General features: G+C 42.7%; 2 protein-coding genes across 6 annotated transcripts in view; one reads left to right on the top strand and one right to left on the bottom strand.

Annotated features, from left to right (window-relative positions):
- LOC121934006 (cryptochrome-1-like) overlaps window positions 1–13,403 on the top strand; it is a 24,486-nt gene extending 11,083 nt beyond the window's left edge. The window contains exons 2-10 of the mRNA XM_042473984.1: window positions 664–858; window positions 971–1,089; window positions 3,046–3,200; window positions 6,187–6,327; window positions 6,662–6,829; window positions 8,194–8,334; window positions 10,066–10,217; window positions 10,941–11,173; window positions 13,268–13,403. Coding sequence (XP_042329918.1) covers window positions 664–858; window positions 971–1,089; window positions 3,046–3,200; window positions 6,187–6,327; window positions 6,662–6,829; window positions 8,194–8,334; window positions 10,066–10,217; window positions 10,941–11,173; window positions 13,268–13,335 — 1,372 coding nt within the window. The 3' untranslated portion in view covers window positions 13,336–13,403. The remainder of the gene's footprint in view (window positions 1–663; window positions 859–970; window positions 1,090–3,045; window positions 3,201–6,186; window positions 6,328–6,661; window positions 6,830–8,193; window positions 8,335–10,065; window positions 10,218–10,940; window positions 11,174–13,267) is intronic.
- FOXRED1 (FAD dependent oxidoreductase domain containing 1) overlaps window positions 6,966–15,413 on the bottom strand; it is a 31,335-nt gene continuing 22,887 nt past the window's right edge. For 3 of the 5 annotated variants that reach the window (XR_006104792.1, XM_042476916.1, XM_042476918.1), the window contains one exon: window positions 12,659–15,021. The gene's annotated coding sequence lies outside the window, so the exon portion shown is untranslated. Of the gene's footprint in view, window positions 7,142–8,208; window positions 8,307–12,658; window positions 15,022–15,413 lie in introns of those variants that run through there. The other 2 variants (XR_006104791.1, XR_006104793.1) reach the window with 2 other exon arrangements.

Raw genomic sequence — 15,413 nt, 5'->3', positions numbered from 1 at the left:
GTAAGATATATTACAGCAGGTTTGGTGGATAGGCTCGCCAGAAGAGATTTGTCTTTTCACCATCTTCTCCACCTTCCTATTTCCTCCTTCTTCCTTTTGCTGCAGACATAATCAAAAAAGCCCTTTTTTATTGTTCTTAACCTTTCTAGCAAGCCTGAGCTCATTCTGTGCTTTAGCTTTTCTAACCTTACCCCTTTTACCCTACCCTAGACCTTGACCCTACACATGCTTGCTATTTGTTTGAATTCCTCTTTGGTGATTTCCCCCATTTTCCATTTCTTATACTTGTCCCTTTTAAAACATAGCTCACTTGATAGTTCCTTAGTCATCCATCCTGGTTTCTTGAGACACCTCCCGTTTTTCCTCCTCATTGGAACTCTGATTTCATCATTTACATTTTGGAGCCAAGGGCTCCAAGGTCCACTCAGCCTTGCATCCTTCCTTCTGTGGGTCGCTAAAATGAGTACCCAGCTTGTTGGGGGCAGTTAGCCTACACATTGTAAACCGTTTAGGGAGCGCTTAAGTACTTGCTAGTGCTACTTTGCTGTTGCTATTGCTTTTCTAAACTACTCTGTTTTGACCTAAGAACCAGGTCTAATCTTCAATGCTTTCTTATTCTCCTGTCCTGTATCATGATACTCAAATGTGGTGATGTCTCCTCAGGCTGTTCATAGTTCGTGGTCGCCCTGAAGATGTATTGACAGAACTTTTTAAGACATGGAAGGTGACACGACTTGCATTTGAAGTAGACACAGAACCCTATGCAAGACAACGAGATGCAGAGATTGTGAGATTGGCAGCTGAACACGGTGTCCAGGTCGTTCAGAAAGTATCCCACACTTTGTATGACACTGAAAGGTGAGTTAGTGAGCAAGGGGCATGTCAATTAGTCGACTTTCATGAAGGAGAACTTTAATTGGATTCTCATTATTGGAGTTTTCTGACAAATTACCATCTCTGTTTTCTTCAGAATAATTGTTGAGAACAACGGAAAAGCACCTCTGACTTACACACGGCTGCAGACGCTCTTGGCTTCGCTGGGCCCTCCAAAACAACCAGTTCCACCTCCTAGTCTAGAAAACATGGAGGGTAAGTATAGGCGAACAGAGCTTAGCTAACATGCGAAACCAACAGGGATGTTTGGCATTGGTGTGCTGGAAGAGATTGAATCAGTCTTCTGGGAGAGTTGGGGCAAGGCTGTTTGGTTTGTTCGGCCTTAGTGGAGGCTTGCTTATGTGTGCATGATGGAGTGTTGGGTCTGATTGTGTAGGTGCGGTGTGATTATGTTCTCATTAGCATTTGATTGTTCTATGGTGTATAGCTCCAAGTCTCCTTTCTGAGCAGGGTTTCTGCTCAGAGGACAGAGATCAGAGACTTGATGGCGAGAGGAGCTAGCAGCCACTAGCTCTCTGTATAATGTAGCTGCAATCCCAGTCCCTGTAGCTGGACAAACAGGGCTAACAGGTGAGACCAACGGGGTTGTTGGTTTTTGGTGTGTGTTCTTCTGGTGTGGATGTTAGTAGGAGTTTTGAGGGGGAGACCCTCAGTTCTGTTGACTGCAGCAACTCATTCACTGTTCATATTTTATAGTCTTAAGTAGGCACTGAAATATGGACAGTGAAGGAGTTGCTGCAGTCACCTGCACCAGCTGTGGCATGTTGGCATTCCTATCAAAGGATGTGAGTAGCTACACCTACAGCAAGTGCCAATTGCAGTTCTCCAGTTGGAAGAGACAGGCTGGCAACCTGACAGAGTTGAGGAGGACAGGTTGTATATCTGTAACTGTAGTTTGAGTGGTCATCTGTGAACTCATACAACTGGGTTACCTTGCATCTGCGCAGAACCTCTTTGGTGTGTTCCTCAATGTTCTAAATAGAATTGTGGCAGTAGCCCCACCAGCCTCCAATAGTCCTATATAAGGGGCTTTCTGCTGAAACCATCAATTCCATAGGACGCTGATGAAGCCATCCACGGAAGCAGCTTGACACGACGAGGGGAGGATGGGCAAGGCTGTATGAATTCACAGATGGCCGTTAGAAGAACTAGTGCTTGGTGGATTCTAGGCAGCCATGCACAATTATGCTGCAACTTGACTGTGGCAGGAAACAGTCTGGCACAGCTCTTCATTCTGCCAGTGCCTCGCTCTGAGATCCTTTGGTGGATTGTGTGTGGCACCCTTAACATGATTTGAAGATTTCCCTTTAAGCAATATTGCCCATTTGTCCGTTTCAGCAAGTTCATTCATCTTTGTGTATTTCACAATCTCACTCTGTCATCATCTTTCTTCCAGGTGATTGAAAATAATCTGAAAATGGCAGTACAGATGGAATTTGATTATTTTATTGATTTCTTCCTTCTGTTTTTTTTTAAAGCTGCTTATGATTCGAAGGACTTAATTTCATAGAAACGTTTATGTCTATAACTTAATGAATACACTTCACATCTAAAATGATCAGTAAAACATGTGGGTAAACGCAATATTTACATAAGCCCAGAATAGCACAGGATATGCAGAGAGTTTAAGACAATCTGATATTCAGAATTACCTTAAATATAGTGTTCTGATTTTAGAGATAAAAAATAGCATATTGGGGTACATTCCCCCTCCATCTACCAAGTCAGTTCTTAACTGTGTAAATCCCACCTTCTTCCAATCCCTTTTTCTTCTTTGTGTTTTCACTGCTTACTCCATCAACATAATTCTTCTCCTCACAGTCCCTGTTTCTTCTTTTCCCTTTCTAGGTCAGAGAGTGAACTATCACAGTTTCACATCACCAATTAGATTTGGCTCTGTGATGATATCAGTTAAAAGTCACATTTTATAGGGGAGAAACTTTTGTTAAGGGGAAAAAAGGTCAAAAGCTATCTGTTTCAAAATAGCCAAAAATACTAGCAAAACATTGTGCATTTTAGTCAGCATTATTTGAGAAATTGATTAAAGTTCTTTTATTGAGCCATGGTGGATTAGGGAGATGAACGTAGCTAAAGGGGACTAAAACCAACAGAGCCTAGAGTTTCAAGCTGATAGAGACACTTTCTGCCTAGGTTGCTATACTCCTGTCAAAGAGGATCATGACACTGAATATGGCATCCCTTCTTATGAGGAACTGGGACAGGACCCTAAAATGGCCGGCCCGCACCTTTACCCAGGAGGAGAATCGGAGGCACTTGCTCGCCTAGACTTACATATGAAGAGAACGGTACAGTGAACGAAATATCTATTCTGTTTGCCCAAGAGATCCTTTATTATCTGGTGATGTAACATTTCCAGAAATTCAGAACAGCAGGGAGAAAGGTTTTCCCAGGCAATTGGGGGCAGAGAAGGGAAAACTGAAATTTTTGAAAGTATTGTAAAATTTGCAGTATAACAGAACTATATTTATTGCTTTAGCAACATAAAAGCCTCCATTCATAGTATAACGTATACAGTTGTACTATTTTGCATGTTTGTGAAATTTAAAAGCATGGAAGCTTTAGTTTTGTACAGGCAAAATTGCCTGTAACCTCTCCTATATTAAAGGAAGGGCTGCACACTCCACCACTTGAGAAGTAGAAGGAAAAATGAATCTATAGATGTGTAATAAAATAAGGGATGCTGCTGTATAGACTCTCCTATAAGTCAACCTCATGTATAAGTTGAAGGAGGTTTTGGAGCAAAACTATGAATTTTGATATGACCAGGTATAATAAGTCAAGGATAAAACTTAGGGGCAATTAACAAAGTATCTAAAAAATGAAGCAAAGGAAAACAATGCCAAAGAACTTTAAAAATCCCAGCAGGCAAAACTGTTTGTGCTCATATTAAAGGCTGGATGGATAAGAGAGCAGTGGGGGGGGGGGGCAGTGCTTATAGAAATTCATAGAGGCTTGGTACAGACCACTGCTTTGCGGCAGCCTGGGGCCGAACTCAGGGCTCAGGAGAGTGGAGCGTCCACATGCTCCATGCTCTCCTGGCGCCATTTTGGGCACATGCACGTCCACATGCCCCACGTGACTATGACATGCCTTGTGCACATTGTCCAAATGGGGTGCCGTTCCAGGATGCTAATGGCGCCTTGGCAGCAGCGTGGAAAGGAGCTGCTTTTTGCAGCTCCTTTTTGTAGCAGATCCGGGGCAGAAAGGGGCAGTGTCTCACTGTCTCTTCCTGCCTGTCTGTACTGGGCCAGAGTCATAGAACTGGAAAAGACTTCATGGGTCATCCAGTCCAACAGCAGCCATGCAGGAATACACAATCAAAGTAGGTGGCCATCCAATCTGTTTAAAAACCTCCAAAGGAGAAGGCGTCACTGCTCTCCGAGGAAGGAGCGTGTTCCCCTGTCAAACAGCTTTTACTGTCATGAAGTTCTTCCTAATGTTGAGGTGGAATCTCTTTTCCAGGAGCTTGAACCCACTGCTCTATGTCCTAGTCTCTGGAGCAGTAGAAAATAAGTTTGCCCATGCTCAATATGGTATAGCAATAGCAATAGCAATAGCATTTTCATTTCTATACCGCTTCATACTATACTAAACAGTCTCTAAGCATACAACTGCAAGCTAATGGTCCCCATCAAAGTGTGTACTCATTTTAGTGCCCTTAGTCGACCCTGACCCCTGTCTAGGATCGAACTCACAACCTTGTGGTGAGTGAGTGAGTGGCTGAAGTACTAGCTTTAACAACTACACCAAGGTATCCCTGTGTCCAGAACAGATTACACACTTGCCTTTCGCCAGGGGATGGTTCCTTTCTTTATATAAAAGTTAAAGTACAGTATTTACATTGACCTGTGGATAAGTTGACTCAGGTTTTGGGGTCATTTTTTTGACGAAAATTTCTAGACTTACGGTACACATAGGTATATACAGTATTTGGACAGAAATAATCTCTTGCAGTCACACTCTTAAAGATAAAGTGAGCTGAGTATGTTGACCTCACTCACTACAAATACTGAACCCTCCAATGCTGTATTACCATCACAAGCAGTAAAAGGCGCACTCCAGAAGATGGCAGCAGCCAAGAGATGCAGAAAGCTATCTAGATTTGTGTTTTGTCTTTTTTCAGTATGCACAGCAACTGCTGCTCTCTGTTGCCTTTTTTACGTACCTTTTCATTCTACAACATTCCTGGCATTTTGAGTAAAAACCTTGACTTAACTTTACATCTGTGCTATTGTCTCCCCTTGATTGTACTCATCCTCTACTACCATCTATCCCTTCCCCTGAGAAACATATGTTTGTGATCCTTTGCTCTTCTTTTTATAGGTCTGATGCGGGTCACAAGCCCTTTTTGTCTCCCTTATATCTTCACCTCATTTATCCCCCACCCCACCATAAGACAAAATGGTTTTAAACTGTCCTACAGTCATATGATTCCGACAGTGAAACAAGGAACAAATTTTGAAAAGCAATAAAACAAGGGTTATTTATATTAAGTCCTCCAGATGTTCTAGACATCAACTCCGAGAACTAGACAACATGGTTGTGATAGTTCCAGTAATAAACTAGAGCTCATGTGGCCAACTTGTGGCATTTCAATACTGTTGTGCTGAAACCATTTTGATATGACCTTACCTTACTACAATAGTTAGGGCTGATGGCATCTGCAGTTGTCCACCGTTCTCTTAAGAGGCGAGAACAGGGTGGGCCCATTTTGACCAGTGGCCCCTTTTGTGGCCACTGAAGATCCCTGCCGATTCCTCAAAGCCCCCCCCCCCGCTTTAAAATGTTTTCTTGTAATTTGAAGTATTTGTGCCCCCAAATCATGCCAAAAAGGAAAAAGAAAAGAAGTCTTAAAGATGCGAAAACATGGAGAAATGCCCCCGCCACATCACCAATCCAGAGCCCTGCACTACTCCTAAATACCTATTCTCCTATGCAGCCTCTCTTAAAATAGTGATGGGAAGAGATGTGAAAACCCCTGACTCTTGCCATTTTGAGATGGACCATGAGGTCTTGCTGAAAAGGGGGAAGAGGGTCTGAGGTAGAAATTGGCCCGTAAACCCAACACAGTTGCCCACCCCTGGCCTAGAAATTAGTAAGCAACGCTAGCTTTCATTGTCTAGGACTGAAATTCCACAATGTGAGGGTGATTTCAAAATACTGCTTGCTAATCTTAGAAGGTGATGGAGTGCCTCAAGTTGGATGATGCCATCTGGGAAAAGCTGGATTGTAAACATCACAGGCTTACCACGTCTTCTTTTAACATTGCAGTCATGGGCATGTAACTTCAAGAAGCCTGAAACACACTGCAATTCCTTGGCTCCCAGCACCACAGTGCTCAGCCCCTACCTCAAGTTTGGGTGCCTTTCTGTACGGACATTTTGGTGGAAACTGACTGAAGTCTACCATGGGGTAAGAAGGGAATTTTTTTCACTTCTACAGTTGTTGCATTAAACACACAATGTTGTCTGTTTTAAAAAAAAACCCTTGGAGATGGCAGTACCAGTCTGAGCCAACAAGGAGTTATGATAGAAACTGGTAACTGCCCCACAGCTGGCAAATTCATCTCTAACATTGCCCACATAAGCCAATGTAGTTAAGAGTTACTGTGACATTATACTGAATCAAATATCCTTCAAGGCAGATTGTAAAAACTACCTGGAATGGTCATGGCCTGGCATATAGGTTATTTAATTCTACAAATGCTACTTTCTAGCATTTAAATGGCAGCTTTCCACTTCTCTAGAGGAAACACACGGACCCCCCAGTCTCTTTACATGGGCAGCTTCTCTGGCGAGAGTTTTTCTACACGGCAGGAGCGGGGATCCCCAACTTTGACAAAATGGAAGGCAATCCAGTTTGTGTGCAAGTGGATTGGGATGATAACCAGGAGTATCTCAATGCATGGCGTGAGGTAGGTTGCCCTTTGCAACATGAAAGAAACACTAAACATCGATAAATAAACATTACTGGCCTAGCAATTCCCTTTCTTTCCAACAGGACAAACTTATTAATTGTTACTGTGCAGTAAATAATCTCTAGCACCAAAATCCAAAGAATATATTTTACTTCCTATAGCTCAATAATAGTGGTTTGAAAGCTGGACATGATGTTGCAGACCAGGGTTCGAATCTCAGCTCAGCCATGTAAGCCCACTGGGTGACCTTGGGCAAGTCACATTCTCTCAGCCTCAGAAGATGGCAGCCGCAAACTCCCTCTGCAGAAACTTGCCAAAAAAAACCATGATAGGGTTACCATAAGTCCGAAATAATTTGAAGGCACACAAGAACAAGAATGCAAAGGATTCCAAGTTTGACTCCCAGCAGAAAAGGCTGAGAAAGGCCTGAAACAGACAGGCCAAAACTGCCAGCTTCGGGCCATATTGGGGGAATGATGCATGCCCCAAACGCAGCTGGAAGCCATGCTGAGCACACTCCAATCAAGAAGAGCTGGCACAAAAAGGAGCGGTGAAAAGCCACTCCTTGCCAACAGCCAGGTTGAGGACTGTGGTGGCAGCCCAGATCGGGGCCCAGAACATGCAGCGATTGAGGCAGGAGCGGCTTCTGGACGCCCCTTTTGCCCCATCGGCATGAGGCCAAAGACTCCTGTGAAATCTTAAAGTACCACTGCAAGTGAGAAATTTATAGCTGTTATCCATGACTACTGTATCCACAGTGAACCAGGATTTCTTCAAATACCATTTGCTCCCACAGAAACATGGTTTTGTACCCTTTCTATTTATTAAAATATATATCTCACCCTATTCCATTGGATCTGTAAGCATCTTACAACTACTGTATACAACTTAAAATCCAATATCAGGAAGCATTGTATGATCTGAACCTGACCGTCACAAAAGATGGATGAAGAGTTCAGGAAGCCTCTTCTAGTAATTCTGTTATTTGCTCCTGTGGCATAGTGAACATAGAGACACTAGACTTGGAGCACTTATGCTTTTAGACTTCAGCAACGCTGGCTGTCAGATGCAGAGACTTCTAATCCAAAAAAAGTAATGTTCTCAAGCTCTGGTGCATTTGCTTAAGAAATCTGTTAAGACTTAAGAACCTATTTCCCCAAGCAATCTCTTGTCACTCCTGTTCGTATACTGAGAATATACATGAACGCTTTTCTCTGTAAACAAATGAGACTTTTTAATATTTTAAAATTACAACAGATTCCTCATTTTGTAGTTTGCTATGCTAGGTCTTGCCTAACCAACTTGAAGTTGTAAATTAAAACCATCATCACCCCCAGCTTTAACTCTCTTCTTGCTGGCAGGGTCGGACTGGTTACCCTTTTATAGATGCTATCATGACGCAGCTGCGCACAGAAGGCTGGATCCATCATTTGGCACGGCATGCTGTGGCTTGCTTTCTGACCCGTGGAGACCTCTGGATATCATGGGAAGAAGGGCAAAAGGTAAAGGCAGGTTGGAGGCTGTCATGCAAGCTCTAGAATTCAGAAATACGTCTGACTAGAAAAAGGCAATGTAGAGCAGAGGCGGGGCGGGGGAGCTATGGAGGGATGGGGTCATACTGGCACTACCAGCATGACTAGAAGTGTTGTCATATCACATATATACACCTGTAGTATTTGCATTTGTCCAGTTTTGGGGTCCAGAAATTTCAGGGGCTGCACAATAGGACTCCATGGGCCACCTTTTACCCACCCTAGAACAGCTTATTGTCTCGTGGCCTTGCTATGCATATAAGCCTAGATTTCATTGCAAACGGATCCACTGTGTCCCCCTTCCCACTACTTTAAGCTGTCTCAGTACAGTACTATAATGTCTCAGTACTGTAATGATTTCAGGAGAGGTGGCTACTTGGGTTAAGGAAGCGGTCAGTCCTGGAAAGGAGCAGGAGGATGAAACCTCCCCCCTCCCATGCCCCTTTCCAAGGCGGATAGCTGCCTTAATTCAGGACCTTCAATATGAAGGAGGGGAATCAGATTTTGAGAAATGGTGACTCAAGAAGTAAATATATACATTTTCATTAAGATTTAGTATGGAAGGGGAACAAGTAAAGGAGTGAGGTGGGCAAAAAACATGTGATGTAATATACAAATGAGCCAATGGGGAGATGTTTGGGTTAAAGAATTAAAATATCTATAGCAGGGGTAGGCAACATGCGGCCCACAGGCCGGATGCGGCCTGGCGAGGCCTTGGGACCGGCCCCAGCCCGGTCCTGCCGCCGGGGCCTTTGGCTTCTCGCGCGCAGGGGCAATTGTCTATAGAAGCCTCAGAAACATGCATTTATATTAACATTTTTAAAAAAAACAGCAATTTTTTTGCGTGTCCTCCACTTTTTAAAAAAAGTGTCCACCATTTGAAATTTTTGTCCTACATTTGCCCCGGTTTATTTATTTAAATTTTTAAAAATTATTTAATTATTTATTTTTTGGCTTCGGCCCCCCAGTTGTCTGAGGGACAGCAACTCGGCCCCCGGCTCAAAAAGGTTGCCTACCCCTGATCTATAGAAAATAGCTATGAAATGATGTTTAAGTGGTACCTGGCCCCCAGATAAATTGCTCACATCATGTTACTCCCATCTGTCTTGCAACGGAGGCATTGTGAAGCTACTACTCCCTTCTCCAGCCCACTTCCAACTGGCTATGCTCACTGGGACATCTACCGATCACCAGAGAGAGCCAGTGTGCTGCTGTCGTTTGAGTGTTGGACTCTCTATGACTCTGGAGCTCAGGGTCTGATCCCTTCTTGGCCATAGAAATCCACTGGGTAAACCTTTGATGAGTCACACCTGATGTCCAGAAAACTCTGTGATATATTCACTTTAGGGTCACCATAAGTCAGCAATGACTTGAAGGCACACAACAACAAAGAGCCCAGTCGAGAAAGCCTGTACTAGGAACAAGGTGGGTGTTCAGGCTGGGTTGTCCCCTTACATTGTGGCATAAGAACTGAGGGGCAGCGTGGCCGAGCAGTTTGAGTGTTGAACAAGGCCAAGGTTCAATCCTGGCTTGGATATGGCCTCAGGGGATGGCAATGGCAAGCCTCCTCTGAAGAAACCTGCCAATAAAACTATATGATGGGTTCACCTAGTTAAGTTGGAAATGACTTGAGAGCACACAACAATGAGTACAATCTACTCTCCCTCAAAAGTGGCCATTTCCCACACTGTTGCATTTCAGGTCTTTGAAGAACTGTTGCTGGATGCTGACTGGTCCCTGAACGCTGGCAATTGGCAATGGCTTTCTGCGAGTGCCTTTTTCCACCAATTCTTCCGAGTCTATTCACCAGTTGCATTTGGCAAAAAGACTGACAAAAGTGGAGAGTTTATAAAGTAAGTGTAACACTTGGAGTTTCACTGGCATTTGAGCAAGCGTTAAGGTCTCTCTGTAGCTATCATTAAGGAAGCGCGACATGAGGTTGGCAACAGGGCCAAGTGGATCTTGTCTTAAGGGACAATGGGCTTATGAGAAACAATCTGGATCTAGTAATGAATACAGTGGTGCCTCGGGTTACGAAATTAATTCGTAACGCGGCCGCTTTCGTAACCCGAAAAGCCTTCGTAAGCCAAATTGCCATAGGCGCTAATGGGGAAAAGCCGCGATTCCGTGCGAAAAAGCCGAAAAAAGCACCAAAAGTTTTTTCGTAACCCGAAAAAACATTCGTAACCCGAAACAATAATTCCCTATGGGATTTTTTCGTATCCCGAAAATTTTGTAACCTGGGTATTTCGTATCCCGAGGTACCACTGTAACTGAAAATGATTCTACTTTTTGTTAGAATATTTTTAGCCTGCTGCACATCAAAAAGTCCCAGTTCAGAGAAAATATTATCAAAGTCTAGGCTAACTTGATCCCTGGGATTCAGACCTGCTAGCCTTCACAGATGCCATCTGCCAGTATTTAAAATGGCAAAGGAATATTCAGCTGGGTAAATGCAGATCTATGTTCCTCAAGAGTGCATTAGTTTTTAACCAATCTAGGATGAGTCTGCCAGTGTGGTATTTCCTTCTGTCTCAAATTGTGTGCTTTACATCAAATTTCTTTTCCTTGCACAGGAAGTACCTCCCCTTCCTGCGGAAGTTCCCAAGTGACTATATTTACGAACCTTGGAAAGCACCACGGAGCCTGCAGGAGCGCGCAGGCTGCATCATCGGCAAAGACTACCCCAAGCCCATTGTTGTGCATGAGGAAGTGTGCAAGAGGAATCTTGAACGGATGAAAGCAGCATATGCACGGCGGTCACCAAATCTGACTGCTCAGGCCAAGAAGGAAGTCAGTCCGAAGAAAGGTGAAATGGCATCTTCCACACTAGAGTGCCCTTCTGAATTACGATGGTCAGCTTGTGTCCAGAAGGACACAAGGCCCAGCACTAAACGCTGCTGCATAGCCTTGTCAAAATAAGGCTCAGAAAAGTCAAATTTTAAACACTGATCAAGGATGATTCAGATTTCTAAAAACTATCATACATATTTCTTTCCTCCTTTAAAAGCAGTTGGCGGGTATATTTGTGTGTCCCAAAGAAGATACTTTTAATGTGGGAAAACAGAAAGATTTTGTTTTCCCATGTCAATTGGAGTGACTATGCAGAACATAGTGTATAGAACAGCCAAAAGCAGCAGCTAGTGTAGAAGAGACTTAAAAATGCCATCTTGGAGCATGGCATTTTGTAGCCATCTGTGCCTGGGGGAGACAGAATAAACCCCCACTCCATCCAGAAACACAGCAGAGTTGTCAACTCCTAGCAGAGGTTAGAGAGGAAGTGGCAGCAGCAAGCCAGGGCAATCAGTCATGCAGACATATAGCAGCAGACTATTGCAGAGATAGCTGCAAACCTTTAAATTAAGTTTCTTCTGTCATTCAGAGATCTTCCTTATTGCACAGGTGTATGCTAGGTCTATACTGAGAACTATTGAACTCTCGGTCTCTGCTCTTACAAAGGTACAGCTGGAAAGCTTTTGTAGTGTGTTAGGAAAGACAGCTGAAGGCTGGTCATCAGGAGTTACTTGTTGGAAGTGAACAGACATCAACACTTGATTCTTTAGTAATTAGAGGTACAGAGGGAACTTTCTGAAGTGCATGCCTTGCCTTTTCTCTCCATGTTCTGTAATTCAAGCCTTTTCTACTTCTTGCCTGCAGAGTCACTTCTTATCTCCCCTTTCTCTCTAAAAGTCAGTGTTCGTGTTTTGCAACCCTTTAAGAAGCAGCCATGAGGTTTCTACTTCATGGCCCCTCACACATGTCCATGAGTAACCATTAGGTATTCTTCTACTGAACTACAGGCAACTTTCTTTTGACTATCTACTTTCCTATTTTTAGATGGATGTGTTTGCAATCATAAAGTAAGTTTGGTTTTTTAACCTTACTAGAATACATCCTGCTAATTTTAACCTGCTTTATACCAGTAGCTCATGTTGCAATGAAGCATGCTGCATTCTGCTTAGTATGCCATATATACTCAACTATAAGTTGACCTCATGTATAAGTCAATGACAGGTTTTGGGGCCAAAATTATGGAATTTGATATGACCTGTGGATAACTGAAGGACAAAACTTAGGTGCATGTAACAAAAGATGTAAAGGACAAAGCAAAGGAAAATGATGCTAAAGAACTCACAAAAACTGTGTTCACCCCAAAAGCTGGATGGATGAGGAGGGAACTATAGTAAATCATGGCTATGTCATCATGTGTGGGAGATGCCAGCAGGTGCGGGCGAGGCTAAGAATATGCACATGTGTCAGAAAGAATGAAAAGGCAAAGAAAATGGCAACTACATTAGCAGTGATAGCATTTAAATTTAATGTGATAAATTTGCCTGAGTTTAACCCAGAAAAGATGACAAACATATTCAAATCTCTTATTGAAATCCTTCAAAGCACCAAAAAGCTGCCACTGCCATCATGTTCCTGCCCAGGCATTCAAAAGGGCCAAAAACAGTGCCTTGGAGGAGAGAGTCAGTGCATCTTTTAGGTGCTCTCACCTTTCGCCACACGACGCTGAGAAGCAGGCGGTTCCTTTTTAGTTGAAAGTTAAAATATAGTACTGACATTAACCCCATATAAATCACCCCAGGTTTTTGGGTGTCAATTTTTTGTTTAACATTTCTAAACTTATATGAGTGTATACAGTATATACCATTATCTTCTACATCACTGTGAGCCCATTTTGCAAACTTCTGGATCTGAACTTGCAAGAAATGTGGTTGTACAATTGGGCTCAAGCTATGAACTCAACTAAAGAAGAGATCTCATGTAAAAAAAATGCATGTAATTTGTAAAATAAAAAGTAGCCCTTTTCTGAGAAGACAGTTATAAGTGTAATAATAAGTCAGTCTGTATACAATCAGTAGCACCACAAATGCTGAATGTGTTTTTCCCATTTTAGGTGTCAATCGGAAGTGTCCAGGAGCTCCCTTAAAAGCTAAAGTGCCAACAAAGAAACTAAAAAGATGAAGCGGCTGAAAGCTGTAGCCAGTGGCATAAAGATAACAGCTATAGAAAATACATACTACAGCAAATGCAAGAGATCAAATCCAGTTGAGTACTTCTGTGCCAGCATTCCTGGCTGTAGGTCTCTGTCTGGGGAGTGGGCCAAGGGATACAACAGTTTCGGTGACATGCTTATTTTCCATAGTCAGTGCTCCCCTTTTTAAAAGATGAGTAGATGTCTTTTAATATATCTTTCTACCTTTCTCCAGAACACTATCTGTGATAGTTATTTTATATACTTCAGGACCTCAGCTCTTTGGTTTTTTGACCTCCCTTCTGAGCCTTTGAATAGCAGTTAGGCTTAAGAATGACAGCAGTGTGAAGTCGAAGGCTTTCATGGCTGGCATCCATAGTTTTTTGTGGGTTTTTCGGGCTAAAACCCCCCCACAAAAAACTACTGACAGCAGTGTGTTTGTGGGGTTTTTTTTATGCTGTGACAAATATGAAAAATACTGCTTTCCATCATATGTACATATCTCTTACTTTCGCCCTAATCAAATTTTTTGAAATCTAGAAAGGTAAGAGTAAGATAAAGATGCATACCACAATCACCGGCTTTTGTCCATGAGCCTTTTCAAAACCTTCAGCTTTGAAACATCTACTGTTTTTACCTTTTCAAGTTGGTAGTATTACTGTTGGAGTTAACGAGATTATCCTCCATCGGTTTAAAAACAGTATTTAGTTTTATGTCTGCCTTATAATTAAAAAGATAAAACTGCAGGATAACAAACCATATTTGAGTTTTGTATTAGCACTCACAGAAGTTTAAAGAGCTGCTGTGCTCAGAATGCTTCTATCCCATGCACTTTTCAGTGTATGTAATATGCTGCCTGTTGTGTTCCTTCCACCTGGATTTTAAGCAAGTGGTTACCACATGGCTGCACAGAAAAAAAAGAGCTTTGTGCAGGGATTCACACTCCTCACAGATCCTTCTTTTGCCTGACTTAATTGATCAGAGATTGGATGTCCACCTGTTTAGTCCTTTAACAGCGGATTCCTATGCTTGTGCAGAGAGGAAAGGGATGGACTGCTCTGCATTTGTGGAGTCCTCCCAACTTGGATTCTATGGCTTCCTCCTCTCTTACAGGGTTAGGCAGAGCTTTGTAATTAAACCAGGCATCTAAAGGAAGACCATCTTGCCTCCAGCTGTTAAAGGTGTTTTCTTTTCTTTTTGTCATTTTTACAATGTTGCTGTAAATAACGACTACAAAAGCAAAGGAAAAATATAAAAAAATGTCTTCTTCAAGATACATTTCGGAGGGGAAAATCTCAGGGAGAATCCTTGATAATGTTTCCAGTCTCATCGCAGCCAGTAAACAGTGTCAAACAATTAGATGTAGCAGAAAGCCAAAGAGTCCATTATAGCTAAAAAAAACCCAGTAGCAAGAGACCACGTTGGACACTGACCTTTTCGGGGGGAAAACCCACCACTATGTTTCCATGCTGAAATGTACGTACCAAAGCTTTTGACTGCTTAAATTCAAAGTAAATCAGTGCTTCGTTATGGTAAGGTTTTGCCAATTCAATTGTGGATGTTCCTGAGGACTCGACATGAATCTGTCTTCCATACCTTTGTACCACGTCAGGTTAATCCAGGACTGGAACTGGCTGCTATGAAGTCAGATGGAAAGGAAAAGGGGCATCTTCTTCCTACAAGGAAGTCAATCAATCATACAATCCTTAACTGCTCAGACTGACTGTCTGGCACCTTTCCCCCAAGAACATATACAGTTATGGTATCCATACAACCCATAGCTTATATGTACTACAAAATTCACAAAACAAGAGTATAATGAGATAGAATCTATTGCAGGAATTAGGTATACTTAACACAGTAGTATATACCAAACATACATCAGTATGCTGCATGGTTTGTGCATTGTGTTTGGTCTCCCGAAGACCAGGGTTCAATCCCTGCTTGGCCATGACCCATGGGCTAACGTTGGGCAAGTCACTCTCTCTCAGGTCCAGAGGAAGGCAACACTCGCCCAGAGAGCCCAGGAGGGTCCTGCTGCAAGAGGCCTTCCAGCATTTGCACAAGT

The sequence above is a fragment of the Sceloporus undulatus genome, chromosome 6 (assembly GCF_019175285.1).
Source record: "Sceloporus undulatus isolate JIND9_A2432 ecotype Alabama chromosome 6, SceUnd_v1.1, whole genome shotgun sequence".
NCBI lineage: Eukaryota > Metazoa > Chordata > Lepidosauria > Squamata > Phrynosomatidae > Sceloporus > Sceloporus undulatus.
This window is presented reverse-complemented; position numbering and strand designations above follow the sequence as displayed.